General features: G+C 38.9%; 1 protein-coding gene across 12 annotated transcripts in view; it reads left to right on the top strand.

Annotated features, from left to right (window-relative positions):
* The window catches only part of ELAVL4 (ELAV like RNA binding protein 4), a 152,134-nt gene that overhangs the window by 40,145 nt on the left and 91,110 nt on the right, over positions 1-20,879 (top strand). For 4 of the 12 annotated variants that reach the window (XM_054534973.2, XM_002810843.3, XM_024238702.3 and 1 more), the window contains exon 1: positions 20,234-20,519. The exons of 2 other annotated variants lie outside the window; for them this stretch is intronic. In XM_054534973.2, the coding sequence (XP_054390948.1) occupies positions 20,511-20,519 (9 nt within the window). In that variant the 5' untranslated portion in view covers positions 20,234-20,510. Of the gene's footprint in view, positions 1-17,153; positions 17,266-17,544; positions 17,709-20,233; positions 20,520-20,879 lie in introns of those variants that run through there. 6 more of the 12 variants (XM_002810845.3, XM_024238697.2, XM_054534877.2 and 3 more) reach the window with 5 other exon arrangements.

The following is a 20,879-nucleotide window of genomic DNA, read 5'->3' as shown; positions in this document are numbered from 1 at the left end:
GAAAGCCAACTGCTGGCCTGAAGGTCTTGGCAGATTCGGTAATGCTGCTTCTATAACATTAACCACCAAAAGCCTTTCATCTCCAAGGACAGACAGGCTCCTTCGATCACTCGGGGCACTAGAAGTCAGGAAACAAGAAAGGGCACCCACCCACACAGCCAGTCAGCACCTCTCATATCCTCCCACAGACCCTGTTCTCCAAATACTAGACAGCAGAATAATCAGTTAAGCCTTAGTGAGTGCCAGGATGTTTCAGATCCATTCAAATGACTGTATTGGTTTTACTCAGGCTTGGCAATTGTTCTTTGCAGAAGGCTGAGTCTAGCAATAGCCCCATTTCACAGCTGATGGTGCTAACCCATAGCAAGGCTTGAAATCTCCACAGCAAAGGAATTGAGCAGCTCTGACTACAAGCCACCTGAAAGTGAATGAGCTCCTCAAATATTATCTGCCATTCTGCCACACTGCCAGGCACTAGGATAAAGAGAACCAGAAATGGTCGCTGGCATTGTAGAATTCTCAATGTAGCAGAAAAGAAAGACTCATAAGAACTTATCATTACAGTGCGAAAAGGGCTGTAATGTTGGAAAGGAAGCAAGGAGGCTATAGGAGCAGAGAGGAGGGTAACCTAATGCAGATTCTTAAAAACTGGCTAAATTAAATTAAAGATATAAGGCATTGTTAACTTTAAAGGTTTTCCTTTTTAGATTCCAGGATGATCTCTGTACCTTCTAATAGTTTTTTTAAAAAAACAAACTTGATTTTTAAAAACTTTGGTTTAATTTCAAAATTCTTTCATGTTGGCTTTTAAAAAACCTCTTTCTGGCTAGGTGTGGTGGCTCATTCCTGTAATCCCAGCATTTTGGGAGGCCAAGGTGGGCAGATCAGTTGAGCTCAGGAGTTTGAGACCAGCCAAGGCAACATGGCAAAACACCATCTCTACAAAAAAGTTTCAGAAATTAGCCAAGCATGGTGGCATGTGCCTGTGGTCCTGGCTACTCAGGAGGCTGAGGTGGGAGGATCACCTGAGTCCAGGAGGTTGAGGCTGCAGTGAGCCATGATTTCACCACTGCACTCCAGCCTGGGCAACAGAGTGAGACTCTATCTCTAAAACAAACAAACAAAAAAACAAAAACCACCTTTCTAACCCTTTCTGTTTTTAGCATGGGCTTGGGGAATGAGGTGTATTTTCTCAGTGATACCATCAGGGGTGGGAAGGATAAGGCCAAGTGCAGTGAGAATACAGCTGGTTGCTAGGGTCACCTGCAGAAGAATAGCCAGATGGGGAAACTCAATGCCTAAGAGATTCAGATGTTTAAGAGTCATGTAAAAGCCTCAAAAGCATTTGAGGTCCCAACATGTAAAGTATAGGAATTCTCAGGCTGATATTTGGGCATCAGAGAGTTGGGTGGAGGTTGTGAAAAGGTCTGCCGCAGAGGACAGTTGGAAGGTTCTGGTGCTGAAATCAGTGGGGAATGACAGAGGCTAAACAGGCTCAGGCAGGGGTTATGTACAACAACTGAGTCTCTTTTTTCCTTCTGTTAAAAAGTTAGTGATTTTATCTGTCTCAAGTTTGTCATAAGCTATAAATGAAACTCTCACATATAAAAAGACTAGTCCTTGAAAAAATCCCCACCTCTCCTTTCTCATACCCCCTTCCTCTGCATTCTCACACTACTCTTTTTCACTTTTCAGAAGCCAGTAGTGTAGAGAAAGAGCTATTCTAAAATATTCTATACAATGTGTGCCACTAGGCTTCTAAGGGAGATGGTGATGTAGTAACTTTCAAGACACTTAGTCTAGTACTGCAATTGAAAAAAAAAATTGAACAGTATATATTAGTCAGAATAGGCCAATTACTGTAACAAACAACCCTGAAATCTCAATGGTTTGACACAGTCAGGGTTAGCTCTTGCTCATTTCACAGTTCAACGTGGGTCCACAGGATGCTGTGCTCCACTCAGTCATTCAGGGACCCAGGTGCCTCTCATCTAGTGGCTCTGTTCTCCTTTAGGGCCTCAGAGTTCTCCTTTGCACCCTTTGCATCTACTTGGTAGGCAAAGGAAGAGACAGAGTGAAGATGGCACATTATACAGAAATTGTTAGAGACTAGTCTTAAAAGTGATGTGCATCACTTCCACCCACATTCCAATGGCCGGAGCTCAATCACTCAGCCCCACTGTATTCTAGCTGTATGGCTAGGCAGAAAAGGAAATAGGACTGGGTGGACACTTGGCAGTCCCTGCACCGCAGTCAGAGGTAGCCCAAAATGAGGCAAATTATTGAAAAAGTAGTGAATGATCTCCCTTTCACTGAAGGTATGTAAGCAGAGTCCAGTGACCCCTTATTTCCAAGTCCTACTGGAGTAAGCTGGGGGAAATTTAAGCTAGAAGAATGCAGAGGACCTTTCTATCTCTGAGGTTCTCTGATTCAGTAAAGCAGAAGGGAATTGGAGCTGAATTACCCATCTGAATTTCCGGTGACTTAAACTGAGTTCTTGGAGTAGAAATAGAATGTTGAATTTCATTTCATGAATTGTTCTTCCAGCTTGACGTATTGGAGATTTTTAGCACGCACGCTCACACCTGGCTGCTCGCCACCTTCTGCCATTGCAGATACGCTTACAGGAAACCGTAAGTGGATCTGCTTTTGATGCTGGCAGCGTCTTACTAAAATGCTTTTGCTGGCATCATGGAACAGGAGCAGAATTCAGCTGGGACCAATAATGAGGCTATTTAGAAAGTTCTCTCCTCCACCCCCTGACAAGGCAGATGTGGTAGGGATTTTTCCACTCCCATTCTGTCGATGGTGGCCGAAATTAGTTCAAGGCCATCAGAAGTGTTTAGACCTCAAGAGTTGAAACCCCAGACCCATAAAGAGGACAAATGCTCTTCCTCACGTCTAGCAAGAGAAAAAGAAACTCACCCCCAAAGACTCCCAACACAGAAATTTGTCACCTATTTTCTGTAACAGACTTTAAAAAGGCACAGCCATGTGTCAGTTTGGAAGGAAAAGAAGCACTGACCTCCATTAAAAATATCTCCAAGTAAATTAAAGTTGCTAATGCTTTCCTTTTCCTGAAACCATGTTGTATTGAAACAACATTTTCTTCTAAGCACTTTCACTTCTATCATCTCATGTTAAAATCCCCAGCCATTGTAGTGTGAGGTAGGGATGTCATGTTTTATCCCCATTTAATAGATGAGACTTCTTGAGGTGCAGAGAGATTAAGTGGCTCACTTAAGGTCTGTGAGACATGTATGCAAGGTGAGTACCCAAATCTCTATACTTCCAAACTCTTTCGCCTAGGCCACACAAGATTGTATCAGCTGATGGGTTTTTTGGCCATTCTAGTTCACTGTAACTGACTCTGTCCATCTGTCGATCCATTAATCCATCTGTCCATCCATTAATCCATCTGTCCATCCACAAACTCTGTACCAGGCATTGTGCTTCAGATACAGAGGTAAATAAGGGTCTTTGCCTTCACAGCTTAGTAGGAAAGATGGAAATAGAGATAAATAAATGACGGATACAAGTACATATATAGACAAGTTATGATGGGTAAATGTGTGGGGAAGGGCCATGATTGGAAACACAAAAAGAGCATGGTAAGTTCTTCCTTAGAAGGTCAGGGATGATGTCACAAAGGTGACATTTGAGCTGAATCTTATAGGTGTACAACCATCAGACACACAAGGGGTCAGGGGGCATCCCAGGCGAGGCACCAACTTGTGCAAAGGCATAAAATGTGGCCTATGCAGGGATGTTCTGACATGTTTCGGGATGGTTTTAGAGAGTAATGAACCCAACGGGGGCACCCTGGAAGCACTGCTGAGCTAAAAGTAAAGGAAGATATTCTGTAATACTTGTGTGTACCCTTGTTCCTGGACTCATGTGACATCTCAGTTCTCTGACTTCAGGCAGTGGTTTGGGTCTGACCCACACAATTTAGTCTTTGATTATGTACTCTTGCTTTATTCTGCCCGTGTTTTCATCATTAGGCCTGGGCTCCCTAGTCTGACTGTAAACACTAATAACAGTACATTGTGAGTGCCAAGGGACTGCTTGGTGATTTTTAAATATTCAGAAATCAAGCAGTGAGCCCAAGAGAATATTAGCAGGATGTAGCACCATGAGAGGAAAAATATATGGACTTTAGTTCAGTTAGGTAAACCAGCACTATGCCAGGCATGGAGAGCACAGATGTTGTTGACATCAAAGAGCTTACAGTCTTGAGTGGAAGGTAGACAGGGAAGCTAGTAATCACAATTCAATAAGGACAAGAGTAACCTGTGGAACAAGTTCTGTGAGAGCTCAAATAGGGAACCATTAATTCTGCCTTTTCTCACTCCAATATAAATTCCCAGGGCAGGGGATTTTGTGTGTCTTGTTTATTGTTGAATCCCCAATATCTGGCACATAGTAGGTGTTCAATAAATATTTGCTGAATGAATTTATTGAAATTAATACTTGGACTTGATTTATGATCATCAAGCAGAAGTGGGGACAAGTGTTCCAGACAGAGAGAGAATAGCTTGGGCAAAGAAACATACATAGGTGCAAGTTTTAATTTGCCCAAATGTTGTTTCCCTGAATGTACTGCCAGAGAGTGTTCTTATAAAGTTTGGATATCATTGAGATTTCTGGATAGTGGCCTTTCTTTCTTTTCTTTTATTATTGTTTGTTTGTTTTTAAACTTTTGATGGAATTCTTCCCACACATTACTGTGCTAAGTGTCTTGAGAAGATTGACCATACCGGCACATTTTAACCAGGGCCTCTGTCAACTGATGTCCTTTTGAACCACCTGCATTAGGGTGGACATTGTTGCATCCTCTACCCTCATCCCTCTGTTGGAAACCATAGTGGCTATCAGGTAAAATTGGTCATAGGTAATGTGACCATGTGACCTGGTTTGCCAGTACTGGTTTATGCCTGTTGTCTTGTTGTAATTATTAATAGAGACTCCTTGCACTGTCAAAAATATCTGGGTTTGCCCAAGAGAAGCATCAATCAAGAAAAGTGGTTGATGTAGAAAGCCCCATTACCAGATATTGGGAGCACTAATTCAACACTTACTTGGCAGATATTTATTGAATGTGATTGTATTCTGGACACTTCAGGGACCCATAAGTATGAACAAAACGTGGTCTCTCCTTTGCCCTTAATTCAAAGTGATGATTGTACATATCCTAGCTTTCTCATGGTTTATAACAATAACGCAGTAAATACTCTGTGAATATTTGTTGAATGATTATAATGAGTAAATGATGTATGTTATTTAACCTCTTTCTTAGTTTTCCTTATATGTCAATGCAGAGATAATAATAACAGTACCTACCTTATAGGATTGTTGTGAAACTAAGTGAGTAAATACATATAAAGAGCTAAGAGTAGTATCTGACACAGTAAATGCTCAATAGATAGCAGTATTGTGTGAAAGCACTTTGCAAACACAACAGAGCTACCTATAGCTTTCTGCAGCTTAAAAATGAGAAAAGCAGCTATTTGGAAGCTTTGTCTAGGAAAGGTTGCATTTGTTAATTTATTTAACTATCATTTATTATGAATCAGATATAAGCCCCACCCTCAAGGAGCTCAAATGGGACAGACATACAAAAGAAAACTATGAATCTACATACATTTATGTCGTAAAACCATGTCCTATAAATTTGTGGGTTTTGTTAGAGGTCTGCTGGGTACCACTTTACAGACCATTCATTGACAGTTTCAGCAGAAGGGGTGGATGTTTATTGCTATTAATCAAGGAAGCAATGTGGTTAGCTTGGAATTTAAGAAAGGTTACCGTAGCTGGTAGATGGTATTCATTTAAAACTGAAGGTAAAGATATGTTGATGGTAATAATTCAAGACAGGATCAAGATACCAGCTTTATTTTCCCAGCCCTCTCTCGGTACTTGTGAAACCTGTGTTGTCAAACTTGAGCGTTTCCATTGTTAATTGTTGTACTTCATGTTCCTGTAAGTAAAGAATAAATTAGCTGGGTGCGATGGCTTACGCTTGTAATCCCAGCACTTTGGGAGTCCAAGGTGGGCAGATCACCTGAGGTCAGGAGTTCGAGACCAGCCTGGCCAACTTGGTGAAGCCCTGTCTCTACAAAAAATAAGTAAATAAATAAATAAATAAATTAGCTGGGCTTGATGGCAGGTGCCTGTAATCCCAGCTACTGGGGAGGCTGAGGTGAGATAATCTTCTGAACCCGGGAGGCAGAGGTTGCAGTGAGCCTAGATTGCACCATTGCACTCTATCCTGGGCAACAGAGTGAGACTCCATCTCAAAAATAAAAAAAAATAATAATAAAAGAATGATTCGGAGGAAGATTAATTGTGAAGCATTCAGGTAGGTGAAAAGTGTGAGAGGAGTAAGCACTGTTATCCTGTGTGCTTGGGAGGCCTCAGCAATGGAGACATTCCATTTGGGATTTCAGATAGCAATGACTGAATGCTTCAAAATGAAAGTAACAGACAAGGAGGCTTGAGTTCAGTGGAAGTGCTCAGGGACTTGCCTAAGGTCACATAGCTAGTTTACGGCAGCATTGGTGCTCAAACACATCTTTTGACTCCCAGTTCACTTTTCTTTCATTATAGTATTATTTAGACTAGACTAGATTAGTCCCTTCACTGATTGCTGAGTTCCTTAGGAACTGCGTGGGTGTGGGGTAGACATTTAGTGAGGCCCACCCTTCCCCCAACTAGGAGAACAGCACTGTTCTATTTGTTTATATATTGAGGGTTTTCATAATATTTTGCTTAGAAAAAAGCACTTGCTGTAAAAAGGAAAAAAAAGGTTGAAAATAAATCATCCGAAGCTACAAATTAGCTAAATAGCCTGATACTCCTGTAGTGTAAAACTATATACTCTCCTTTTAGACTAATTTTATATTTATATAATGTATTATTTTTACACACACACACATACATCCATACATATTAACTAATGTCACTGCCTATATAGATACTCTGTTAAGTACTTGCACTTCCTAGGGTTTTCCAGAGACCTGGTTGTATAGATCTGAGAATATGGGCTACAATATCAGCAGTACCTTCCTCTTTTCCATAGCTTTCACACCTTCCAGACCTATTGGAGTTCCCTGTGACTGAAGACTTTCCAGCTATGGAAGCACAAATTCAGGGGGCAAACCCTCACATTAGTCACCAAATAAGGTTGTAGCCAGAGCATCCCCGTCTCTATCAATAAAACAGTGCCTGTGTTGAAAGCTCATAGCATGAGCTCAATGGATTTGTTGAGTTTGAAGAGCAACTTCCACTTTCGAGTTTCTGGTTTTAGTCACTTGAACATTTCTAAGAGGAATAATACCTTCCTTTGGCAGAGCTTTCTCACATCAGAAAAAATGATATTGTGGAAAGGTGGATTCCAAAAGTTTTTGAGTCATCCTTGGGATTCATCTACTTTTCATGTATTTCTAAGAGAGGCCATATCTCAGCCTGCCATATGAATATATTTATTTTACTTTAGCAAATATTTATTGAGCACCAACTATGACAGCCACTGTGCTCAGCTGGAGGGAAACAAAGACAAATAAGAACAGTCTTTGCTCTTGAGTACCTTGAAAACAGGTGGGAGAGACAGACCCGTAAGCAGCTGTGGTAATGCTCTGACATGAGTTCTGTGGAGTCAGGAAGAACAAGCTAGTATGAAAGCTGAGATAACAAAGAAAATCATTTTGCTTAGTGAGGCTGAGGGCTTGAAGGATGAGTATGATTTTCCAGAGAGAGAAGGCATTCTAGATGGAAGAAATTACAGGCACAAAGACAAGTGTTGTGAGAGAATAGATTGTCATATCTAGAGCTGTGTATAGGGAAAAGAATGTCTTGGAGGTATCAGGAAACTTAAATAAAGACAAAATTGTAAAGAGCCTTGAATGCTGTACTGAATAATTGGACTTGAAAAAAGCAATAAGCATCTTAGAAAGATTTTTAGGCAGGGGAGTAACAGAACATAGGGCAAACCATAAGAAATTGACCACATTTGACTGCTTTTAACCTATAAAAACAATTTCATGTTTCAACCTAATAAAAAATAGTGAACATTTTTGAGTAATTAGCAGCATGTTACACCCCACAATACATGCCTTACATGGATTATCTCATCTAATCCTCACAAGTTTAGGCACTATTGTTGTCTCCAGTTTAAATATGACACAAAATTCAGAGAGTATCTTTGGACTTAATCAAGGTCCCAGTCCCTGACTTTTAAAAGCCCATGGTTTTAATGATTTTAACCAACCATCTCCAGTTCTGCATTTTATTAAAATAATTTGGTTAGGCACAGTGGTGCATGCCTGTAATCCCAGCACTTTGAGAGGCAAAGGCAGGAGGATCGCTTGAGCCCAGGAGTTTGAGACCAACCTGGGCAACATAGTGAGATCTTGTCTCTACTAAAAATAAAAATAAAAAGTAGCTGGGTGTTGGGGAAAAGGCCTGTAGTCCCAGCTACTGAGGAGGCTGAGGTGGGAGGATGACTTAAGCCTGAGAGGTCCAGGCTGTAGTGAGCCATGATCATGCCACTGCAGTCCAGCCTGGGTGACAGAGCAAGACCCTCTCTCAAAAAGAAAGAAAAAACAAAACCTCTGGTGACCAGACTGGGCATTAGAGGAACATGCTACTATCCTGGCCCTTTCTTTGAGGCAGATTTAAAAATCTTCTTCAAAAGCTTAATTTCGCTTTAGCCAGCATTATTACAGTGTAAAGTCAGTTGAAAATCTGAGTAAACCCTACTGAAAATGTTGTTTGCTAATTAAAAACTACTTATTTATAAACTCTGACATATTAGAGCTGGCAGAGACTTCAGGAATCATCTAGTTTCATTTCTTATTTATTCAAGAAGATTCTGGTCCAGAGAGGAGAAGTGGTTTGCCTGAGGTCATAGAATTACTAGTAGCAGAGATGAAAGTGGCCTTGATGTCTCCTGGCTCTTCCTTTATGTTCCCTAGTGAATTAAAATGGATCTTAGTTTCACAAACATGCACTAAGCACCTACTGTGTATAAGGCCCATTGTTCTAGGTATGTTCTTCAGTTCTCTTACACATGCAAATGTGTACAAATTCATGTTAGGTAGATGGTTCAGTTTGGCTAACTACTGATACTACGTCAAAGATATAGGCGGAAATCTGTCTTTTAGCTATCCATATCATGGAATTGGCAAACATACATTGATAATAAATGTTTAATAGTGAAGATATCCATTAAGATTACTGTTCTAAGTCCTCGTGTGTTTTGTTTCCTTTTGCCCCAAGGTACCCATGTGCTAACCAATAATAAAGAAAAAATTTCAAGCAGGAGTTTTACATTACTTAAGTTGTGAAACCTTGAAGATGATGTAAGCATTTCAAAATCCTTGAACAAGATGTAAGTTTTAATGATATGCATAACATATATGACACACATTTACATTCATAGGATTTTTGAAGGCTAGCGAAATTTTTGGCAAGCATTCTTATTTCACTGACAATGGAAAAATCATCAATGTGATGATTATTTGATTATCCGACGGTCCATTTTATGGGTAATGAAGTGGGCAAAGTAGGTATCAAATAATAAAATTAGTAAATACTCTTTATTCACTCTTCTCAGTAAGGGAGGAATAGCAAGTGGTTAGACTGAATAGTGAGTTCAATATCAATAACCCTTTTAAAATAACTTAAGTGTAATTTCTATAATGACCTACGATTAACAATAACTTGATTAAATAAAGGAAAAGTTATGTTTGTGAGTAATTTTATGGAAGGACCAGGGCTTTTCTAGACACTCAAATTTTGTAGAAGCCTAGCATCATTGTGGTTACCTCATAATATCATAAAGGAAGGTTAACATGAAATAAGCACTTGTAGCAAATAAGGCTTTGGGTGTTGTAATGTTAAAACTTCTGTTCAAAAACCTTACATTAAAAAAGTACTCATCTTCATTAAAGATGTGATCCTTTTCACAGAGGTATTTTGAACTTCAAGCTGCTGTTGCTAAGGGGTTGCTAAGGGAAATGAGCTACTCAGCATTAATGTGTAACTGTACTCTTCTGCTTAAAAGTAGTTAAATCATTTCCCCAGCTTTAGAGTCAGAGAGGGGAAGAACTAAAAAGGGTCAAGTGGAGAGTTGCCTCTTTCTGACGGTTATATAGCATGCCTCTCTTGTTTTTCATATTTTTTTATTCACCTCTCATAGAGAAAGGAAGCAACCTTTCTGGGCATAAGAGGGTTGAAAACTAGACTACCAAGTAGGGCAGGGCTTATAATAAGTGTAGAATGTCCCTGGCTAAGGCAGAAGGGAAGTGCCTGATCACTGAAAGAAAAGCAGCCATGGGCTGTTGATCTAAGGCTTCTGCTGGTGACCAATCTCAGGAAAGGGCTTTTTATAATAAGTCAGCATTAAGGATGACTTGATATAGAAAGTTATGTATTAGTGAATAGAGCATTGACCACCAAATAATTATACCCTAAGCAGTTGGTTCAGAAGTTTTTCTGAATTATTTGAAATCAATAATTTATATCTTTTCTTGAGTGCCCACTATATTCCAGGTACTGTTATTCTATGTGCTGGGGTTATAAGGCAAATAACGTACAGTTTCTGCCATGGAAGCTCACAGTACAGTGTGAAAGTAACAATGAACTGGCTGGGTGCGGTGGCTCATGCCTGTAATCCCAGCACTTTGGGAGGCCGAGGCAGGTGGATCACCTGAGGTCGGGAGTTCAAGACCAGCCTGACCAACATGGAGAAATCCCGTCTCTATTAAAAATACAAAATTAGCCAGGCATGGTGGCGCATGCCTGTAATCTCAGCTACTCGGGAGGCTGAGGCAAGAGAATTGCTTGAACCAGGAAGGCAGAGGTTGCAGTGAGCCAAGATCACGCCACTGCACTTCTAGCCTGGGTGACAGAGTGAAACTCTGCCTCAAAAAAAAAAAAAAAGAAAAGAAAAAGAAAGAAAGTAACAATGAACTATAATCCATTGAATGCAATCTGTAATTGAATTGTTAGAAAATTACTGAAGTCTGGAATTATGTTCACAGTGGATTTTTAATAAATAAAATTTGGAAATATTTGTAAAGATATTTCATCTGAAGATCAGTCACTCTCTACACCATTTCCAAGCCTGGGGAATGGAATAGCACATGCACGAAATAATGTAGACAAAATGTTTCCCTTGTAATCCTCATAGGACCAGGGTTCTATTATCACCGGGTGGCAGAATACGGAATTTACAGGCATAGATTATTTTGATTGTTACTGTTTTAAATGTCAATAGAAGTCAAAGACATTATTTTGAATATTAGTTTTTGAGTATAGAGTAACACAGAAAATAAGACTTAAATATCTTTAGATTCACACTTTTCTGTGTAAGTTGGTATGTTATAGAGAAAAGACTGTGGACTGAGGTTCGGCATACGTAAGCATGAAACTTAAATTGGCCTCTTACTAGTTACATGATCCTGAGAAAATCAGTTAAATTATGTAATCTCTAGTTTTCTTATTGGAAATCTCAGAGTTGTGAGATTAAATGAGATTTATAGGCACAGCACCTACCATAATGTTCAATACACAGTGAATGTTCCTTCAATATTAATTCTTGTTCCTTTTATAAAGAACATACTGAATAAGAGGTCTGCCCGCCCACAGTCGTCATATCATAATATCCCTCTGTTTATAGCTTTTAAAAATGGAGGAGGTTGGAATAGATTCAGAGGAGCCTTCATAGGGGTTCTGGCTAGGATGCGATGGCTGTCAGTATCTCTTTCCTTTCCCCCTACCCCACCTCTATTCTTATATGAAAAATATTCTGCATTTTCCTAGCCAATTCTTATCATTCTTTGGATCTCGCCTCAGTTCAGGCTTCTCCCATGAAGCCTTCCCCATCACTCCACATCTCATCCTCATTATCAACTATCTCTAACACTTAATTTTAGTATTCTTTTTACATCCTTCTTTAGGCTATTAGGATTCATGCGTAAAAAGGAAAGCTCCTTCCCAACCAGATTTTAAGCTCCTTGAAGGTGGGGACTATGACTTCTATTTCTTTTTATTGTTCACACCAATGATTTAGCACTGAACTTTGCTCACAAGATTAAGTAAATGTTGATCTGCAGCAGGCACTTTTTTATTAGAACTGGAACAGACCATTCAGCCTTTGTTAGTTATGATTGTCTTGTTATTCTCTAGTTGTTTTGAGAGTCTTTATATCATATCTTCCTCAACAAGATTGAATTATCCTGAAACTAATACTAATTTATGCATTTCCTCCCCATTCTACATATTAGTAATAATTGCTGCCATTTAGAGTGATGCCTCCACCAAGCCTATGTATGTTGTTTTGTTTTTTTTTTCTGGCAACAAACCATAAGTGAAGTATTATTGTGCCCATTTTACAGAGGAGGAAATTGAGGCTTATGGAGCCTAACATATCATTTTTCCCTAAGGAGATGTTCAGCCACCCCTAGTTGAATCAAACAAAATGGGCCTTGGGATAGTGCTTGAAGTGTTAATGAGTGGGACTATTGATCTTCATTCATTCCTCATAACTCAGCACTACTTGGAAATAAGGACATATAACTTAATTCAACTACTGCTTGTTGAGCAACTACTGTATGTAAGGGTTTTTTTCAGGTTTAAAAGAGGAAAAACAGGTAGGGTTGGGGACTCAATCAGTTACTCATCCTGCTTTCTAAAATGCTTTGCTTTCCAGCTTTAATCTTTTGTATTTCTCCCACTCCAAATTTACAGCCTGATCATAATAATAGATTAAACGAGATATCTTGAGGACATACCTAGCTAAAAGCATGTCACAAAGAAATCTTTTTAAGAAAATTTTTTTAAAGAATATTTTTTAAATTTTTTAATCTTGCTATTTTTTAGTTGAGAAAAAATTGAGCGTGACTTTCACCTTCCCTTTCCTTTCTCTTCTAGTCTGTGCCCATCTTTCTCACTGATTCAACAAATATTTACTAAGGCTGGGCACAAAGGCTTATGCCTATTATATTAGCACTTTGAGAGGCTGAGGCTGAGGGATCTCTTGAGGCCAGGAGTTCAAGACAAGGCTGGGCAAAATACCGAGACCCCTATCTCTACCCAAAAAAAAAAAAAAATTCTTAATTAAAAAACATAAATGTTTACTAAGCATATTCTTCTGTGACATAAAGGAAGGGATATCTTACTTTTAGATAAGGAAAACACCTTTCTAGAAATATGCTTAGATACTATAATTGTCACTACTGTGGGGTTGAGTAAAATTGTGTATGTCAAGTGCCTAATACAGTGTTTGGTATACAGTAGACTCCTGGTAAAATGTAGCATTTTCATTTGTGCTTTAGAATTCCTGTTAATTTCGTCCGGGTGCGGTGGCTCACGCCTGTAATCCCAGCACTTTGGGAGGCCGAGGCAGGCAGATCACGAGGTCAGGAGATTGAGACCATCCTGGCTAACACAGTGAAACCCTGTCTCTACTAAAAATACAAAAAATTAGCCAGGTGTGGTGGCGGGCACCTGTAGTCCCAGCTACTCAGGAGGCTGAGGCAGGAGAATGGCTGAACCTGGGAGGCGGAGCTTGCAGTGAGCCGAGATGGCGCCACTGCACTCCAGCCTGGGCGACAAAGCGAGACTCCATCTCAAAAAAAATAAATATGTAAAATAAAATAAAATAAAAACTCTGCTCTAACTGGCAAGTCAAGGAATTCCTGTTAATTTCGTTATTTCTTCTCCTCCCTTTCTCCCCTCCCCTCCTCTCCCTTTGACCTTTTCTTCCTTCTTTCTCCTCCTCCTCCTCCCTTCTTTTTCCATGGATGTACCTTCTTGGCCTTTTACATCTATTCCTTTATTATTAGTTACAGAATTATAAATGAGTCCAGAATTTTTTTAAATTCCATATCAAGTCATTTTCAAAAATTTATTAAACTGACCAAACACTATATCCTTTAATGGTATGAATAGCTACTCCATACTTTACCTGCTCGTGCACTTAGATTTATAAAAATTTATACATATAGCAGGGTTTTTGGTTTGTTTCTTTGTTTTGGTTTTTTATTTTTAGTAAAGCTCATCTGAACTGATATGAAAAGGCCCCAAATCCCTTAATGCAGGGATCTTCAGAAATCTCTGTGTTTTCACATTGACCCTGCTGAGTGTTTTGGGGGTTATGATGAAGAATATATCAGGGAAAAGTCCAGACAGCCATTCCCTAAATCAGATGCTTGGATATATGTGTATTTACCTTTTTTTTTTTTTTTCAGAATTTTGTAAGTAAGATAGTTTTCCTGTACTTCAAATTTTCTTTCCCAGAAAGACATCGTAGTGCTTTAAGACTATGGTCACAGGCACATTTGAAAAAGTAAGCATACATACACTGACTCTGGAAAGGAACCTTTTACTTTCAGCTGCTGTTCTTGCATAAGGCTTAGGAATATGAAGAGAAAGCAGGAAGATGAAGTATGAATCTACTCTTAGGTCCATTTACCTGCACAGGTGAACTCTTGGCAATTTAGACAGGTTAGACATCCATTTGTCACATTTCCCCCCACAGTAGCATTCTTCTAGCTTTCCCACAGTCTGTAGTAGACAAAACTACTTAGGAAGGAGAAAGGCATTATTGACTATCAGGTCATATATCTCACAGAGAACATTCGACAGTGAATTTCTGATAGACTCCTTCACATCAATCTGGTGCATCTTTCTTGCCTCCGTAGTATGTTTGCATTTTCCTATAAAAATTGATTTAATGTTTCTACATGATAAAGAAAAAAAAAGACAGAAACCAACATCACAATTCAACAAAGGAAAATTAAGCTTTAAATTTTCTCAAAAGCTTTTACATATAGTATACCATTTTCTGGGCAGACTGTATTTTTCCTAAAGAAAGAAATGACAGCAGTTTAGGTTTATTTTTCAAGGGAAGAGGTAAAGGATAAAAAGAAATTGAACCACAGGAAAATGTCAGGTCATAGTCACTGATGACGCTATTTAAATGGTGTGCTATAATCGTATTAGGGCAGAGCACATGGAATTCCTGATTTCTGCATGACAGTGAAGAAGGGCCAGCAAATATCTATATGTGTGTGTGTGGATATGTGAGTGTCTGTTCACTCTACCTTCCCACCCCGTTTTGCTAATTCAATTGAGGGGCAAGAAGAGGTAATCCAGACAGCCGGAACAGGAGGAAAAGGTCTGCAGCTGTGTTCGGAGGGACTGGTGTGAAGAGAGAGGCTCAGTCTGACTTGGAGTTTTGTGCTGTTGCACGTGAATGCTCTGGAACTGCCCTAATCAACTGAAAATGAGCCGGCTACAGTCATATGGAACAGGTCTGTTTAGCCACATCGCTGGATAGCCTGGCAGATGGTAGACCGTCAATGGGTGGTATTGATTGGCTGGATTTGCCTTAGGGTAACAAGACTATGGGTCCTTAAAAACCCGCTTCATCTTATTTTCCTTTGTGCAGCTTCATACAGTAGTGGTTTTCTCTTCTCACTCCCCCTAGTCCCCAGTATCCCCTTTTTCCCTTTTCAAATTAAAAGTCTTCCTTGGTAATCAAAATAGAGAGGTTACCTTGAGATAAACACTCTTTAAATTAGCACCAAGGCAAGAAAACTTGAGAATATTTTATTTACTAGGCTGATTACATTTTAATGTTTGAAGAAAGTGACATTTTTTAATTAGTGTTTAAGACATATGGTGAGTGTACAAATTAGCTTATTTCATACAACCAGAATTTGATGAGATCAACTCCTCCTTCTCACTCCCCAGTTAAAAATTGTCACTTGAAACTTAATATATGCAAGGAGGTTAAATGGTATTAAGTGATGCCGTCTTGACTTAAAGATGAAGGACATAGTCACTATTGTGTATGGCTAAATATGGCCTGGATGGGCTGGGAAAACATTAGTGTCAACACCTGTGTTTGCAAGAAAATGTGGAGGTTCCAGACCTTTAATTTTGTCCAGCCAAGAAAAGAAAATCCCAGGTATCTGTGTGTGTGGGTTTCTGTTTTAGACACATGTGGAACATAGAATGGTGTTGCATGCTTTATAAGTAATAAGATCCTCCTTAAAATCAGGCCATATAACAATATAAGTGATGTAATTTATTTTTGTTCATGTGGTTCTATATCCTTTTAACATACCCCCAATCACTTGGAGCTTTCAACTTGGGACATTCTATTTATTCTTGGCAGAGGAGCAGATTAATTGGAATAGAGTGGTACAAAGGAGATGCCAAGTTAGCTATACATCCAAAATAGTATACGACAGAAATGTTCCACTTCGAGGCAGATCTTCGGGAAAAAGAACAGCAATGGGTAGAGATATGTGATTGGCTTGCTCTTGTGGTTGTTTATCACTATTCATATAATTGTATTTTAAAAAGAGAGGCTTAAGATTTTGCATTTTTTTTCGGTGCCTTTACTTTTAAGCTTTCGGTTGTTTCTTATCAGGAAACACCCATATTAAATAAACCTAATTTCTACTCAGAAGAAAAGTTGCACCCTTAAACTCTTGCCTCCATCTTGTATGTGCTTCATCCACATGCATACTTTTGAGTTTTCATCACTGTGTGTGAATATTTTTCTGTTTTTGCTAAAGAGAAATATTTCCATGAGGTTTTTGGCCTTCCGCATTGCTCTGTGTTGATTGTATTTTCCTTGTTCATCCTTTGCTGAATGAAACAAAGCTTGTTTGTGTTTCATTCTTCGCAGTTCTTATTAGAATTGGTGGCAGTGTTTTGTTTTGTTTTGTTTCGTTTCCTTGCTTTAAGTCAAGAGAAGGAATTTTATTTATTTATTTTGACAAGATATAGTGAGAGACAATCTTGCCTGTTAAGATGCTAGTGTTTCTCATGTCACATTTTACACCCAAAAGCTATTCCAAGGGAAAAAAAAAAGAAATCTTTTAAGATGGTTCATTTGAATCTGTGCACTCTACCCACCTGGTGGTTATATAGTGAACTGTTACTTTAAAGAGTAGTTTAAACACCAGCCATGTTTGGGGCAGGCTGCTCTTGCAAAGAGAGCAGTACATATAACAGGAGTCTACTGTGTGTGAGATAAGGGGAAAATTCAGCTCACTGACTAGAGGTTTTAATGTACGAACTCTAGGGAAATAATATATTGACTGTTCCGTGGTGCGCAAGAAAATTGAAGAACCCTTTGCAGACGGAGTGCTTTGCAAAGGATTCTGTTTCTCTTAAAACAAAATCTGTGGCAAGATGTTTGAAATCAGCAGGACGCTTAATGCTGCTTTGTTAAATAATGAGGTAATATTTTGTCACTTTTTTCTGGGCAGCATCTGTTTTCCCCCCCCCTTCTTTTTTTTCCCTATATTTATGAAGGATTCCTTTTTTTCCGCCTCATAGAAGTTAAGGAAATACAATTCACGCTTCCATTTCTGTTCCTTCCTTTTGGTGCTTTTGGAGAATTTGGTTGTCTTTTTTTATTTGCAGTTTCAGCCGGCTGCTGTTTCCTAGCCCATTGTGCCACGTAAGGCTTCTCCACTGCGCGGAGTAGGTAGTTATTAACGCTGAATTGGCTTCTGGTACAGTCCATCTGGACTCTGTGTGGGAAAGCTGGCTGCCGGCGACTGATGCTGAGATATCTGCAACCTTTGGGATGTGTGCATGGTGGCAAGGGGCTGACTGATATGAGATTACTTCTTTTAAGGGAAATTGTTATTAATGAGTCAAGAAACTGCTCATTTATGGTAAGAGGAATACAGCGGCGCTGGCAGCCCCACAGTGCTGGGATATCATTTTTAGGTTGCCTTAGCTGCTTGAGTGAGACAAGTTTCTTTCTGTGCTGGTGGATTGTGGCAGAAAAAAAAAAAAATCATGCATGACTGGGAGACTCGCCTGCCTGATTCTTGAGATAATATATTGAGAATCTGTTGCTTTACAAATGTCACATTACTGATGTAGCGGTCAGCCCCTCACTCTGAAAGATGAATGGTACTATTGGAAATGCGATAATAAGGTTGACTTTTCCCAACAATAGGATTCTGCCTTTGTCTTTAGAGAAAAGGCCTCTGAGGACATTTGTGCATTTGTTTGAGGATTCCGTTGAAAGACTTTAGAGTGGAGGTTTGTGGAAAAGTGATCAATATACGAAATGCATGAATTTTTAGCCTAGCAAAACCAGCTAGTTATTTATACTGTATATACAGCTACTATTTTGGAAAAGTGGCCAGAATACCTTTTAATATACCTAATGTTAATTTATGGTTCAATAAGTGTACTGAGGTTAGTATGGATGGGAGAAAAGGGTTTTTAAAATTTTTATCTTTTATAATGTCCAGAGAAATCTAAGTAAATATTTTGTTCCAAGTGAGCTGTTTTTATTTGTGTTTGTCAGCATTGTCTTAATGTTTACTTTTCACAATATTTTAATATTGGTGAAATTGCACTCAGAGTTTATGTTGTTGATTTGGGGCACACATACCTACTCTGTGTATATATGCTGAACCATTTAGAACACTTTAACCTGTGAATTCACCCTCAATACACAGTTCAACAGATACTGTAGTACTATTGTGACTCACAGGACATTTTATACATTTGCTAAAGAAATTACTTTAAAAGTTTACTTAATTGAGTATTGTTCCACCTTAAGGAATTATAGTTTTAACATTTTTACTTTTCTATTTCATGTATTTTCATTTCTAATAGCTGAACGTATTCATACTCAAGTCTAATGGATTATGCAGTGTACCCAACACATATTGTTTTATGATGTATCTGTATTTTCTGAAGTATGAATATATACGTATGTTTATATGTGTGTGTTCATGAAACAGCATCTTGGACAGAATAGTTTTAATCTTGAAAAACGTAAGGTTATTTTCTTTTCTAATAATTTTTCACAAACCCATTTATTCTTGGACTTTGAAACCCAGAAATATAGCATATTTTTTGGTCTGTATTTCTACTCTGCCTAGTTCTGTCTCACTGCCAACTCTAGTCAAAGATTAAAGATTACGTTGAATTTTGTCTTTGGTAATATGTGTTACCACTGTGTATTTATTGAAGAACAAATTGATTAAATTATGAGTTAAATAAATAGTGACACATTAGTCTTTTGCATAGGTGTGAAGCATGAACTTCTCAGGTAAGCCACTTAAAAAACCCAAACCAGAACAAAAAATACACTACTGAAGACTTGGTAGTGTAGAGGTTATTAAATGTGTAAATAGGGAGACAAACTGTATACCTCACCACACACTTGCTAAATGTCTCTTTGCAAATCTCTTAAGAGGCCAAAGAAAAAAAGACATCCCTTTGAAGGAGAGAAGCAAAATCACTTATTTAGTTAAGCAAAATGAGCACTCTGCACAGGTTTTGAAATGAGGCTGTTGTCAAAAGCATGTTTTACCTTTCTCTAAAGCGGTAGGAGAATGTGTTTTAGTGGATTTTTAAAAATTCAGATCATGCTCCTATCCAACTTGAAAAATAAATTCATTTAAATAAATCATTCATCATCCTCAGTTTTGAAAAGCTCAGACAGAAGGCAGAAAGGTAGAGGCTGACAGCTGCCCCTCCCTTACCCCCACCATTTTTTTTCTTTTTGTTTATTAGGAAATAGTTTTCTGAGACAAACTTGTATGAACCTAGTTCACGGAGCAAGCTTAATCCCCAACTTGCTTGCTTTTGAAATGTTGGCCATGTTAGCTGGAGAAGGAGCATTACTTACTAAAAATCAGCAATATCTGGAAATAATAAAGTTAAATTGTAGATGAATTAGCACATTAAAGTGCTTTTGTTGTATCTTTAAGCCTACAGGCAGATCATTAAATATGCATTTCGCTAGAAAGCAACTGCCTAGAAAGATAAGGTGGTTGAAAATATTCTACAGTGGAAAAGCCCTCCATCAGAGGGGTGGGATGGTTCGGCCCTCAGGACGGGAAAAGAAGGACCCTCCCACTGTTAGTTAAGGTTTGCAAGCCTCCAGTGACCTGCAGTTGTTACAGTACTTTTGAGCTAGGAGGAGGGAAAAGGTAAAAATACAAGTATGGCTGTTGTTGCTTCAGCCGGGCCTTAATTACCAGACACAAGAAGCAGTTCAGAAATCTGGTCTCTGTTGTTGTAGAGGTCACCAAATCATTAACATCGTCAATCTGGCAGTAGCTAATTTAAATAGCACCTGATGTTGCAACGCCTCCCTTCGTTTCCCCAGCCAATCAGATCCAGGCTTCGCCTGACAGATGGTCCCATAAATGGATGTAAAAAGGGGAAGCTTCGAGCCAATTTCAGCAAGGCTCTGTTCAGTTGTTCTTATCTACATCCTAGAATCGGGGGTTTCAGCTCACTGCTCCTTTTCTTTTTTTTTCTTTCTCTCCCCCGCCCACCGCCCCCCAAAAATAATTGATTTGCTTTACAATCATCCACACTGTGTTTTGTGGATCTTTAATTATATATAACAATAGTAGTCATTTTAAATATATATTCTGAAATCTTTGCAAATTTTAACAGAAGAGTTGAAGCTCTGCGAGACCCAATATTTGCCAATAAGAATGGTTATGGTAGGTATGACTAGATTTATAATCTGTTGTTTGTGTTGCTGGAGGGAAGAAAAGCATCTACACCTTGACCAGTCTTATGCTTGCACAAGAGTTTAGTTCTGTGCTGCTGTTTGGTTCCTACATTTACTATCTCTTTTGTGTAGAGAGTGTGGGTAGGTCCTTTTATTGAAAAGCAGTGGAGATATAAGATTGTCATTTTTAACAAGTCGTTGTCAGTTTTCCCTTCAACATAAAGGCAAGGGGTGGAGGGGGAGGGCTGAAATAATTGCTGGTTTATTGAAAGAGGTTATATTACTTGAGATATAATGGCAAAAGAAGGGTTTTCTTTTTTGTAAGGGAGAGGGGGTTTGTCTACGTGCC

The sequence above is a fragment of the Pongo abelii genome, chromosome 1 (genome assembly GCF_028885655.2).
Source record: "Pongo abelii isolate AG06213 chromosome 1, NHGRI_mPonAbe1-v2.0_pri, whole genome shotgun sequence".
In the NCBI taxonomy this organism is placed as follows: domain Eukaryota; kingdom Metazoa; phylum Chordata; class Mammalia; order Primates; family Hominidae; genus Pongo; species Pongo abelii.
Note: the sequence above shows the minus strand (reverse complement) of the source record. Positions and strands in the feature narration are given on the sequence as shown.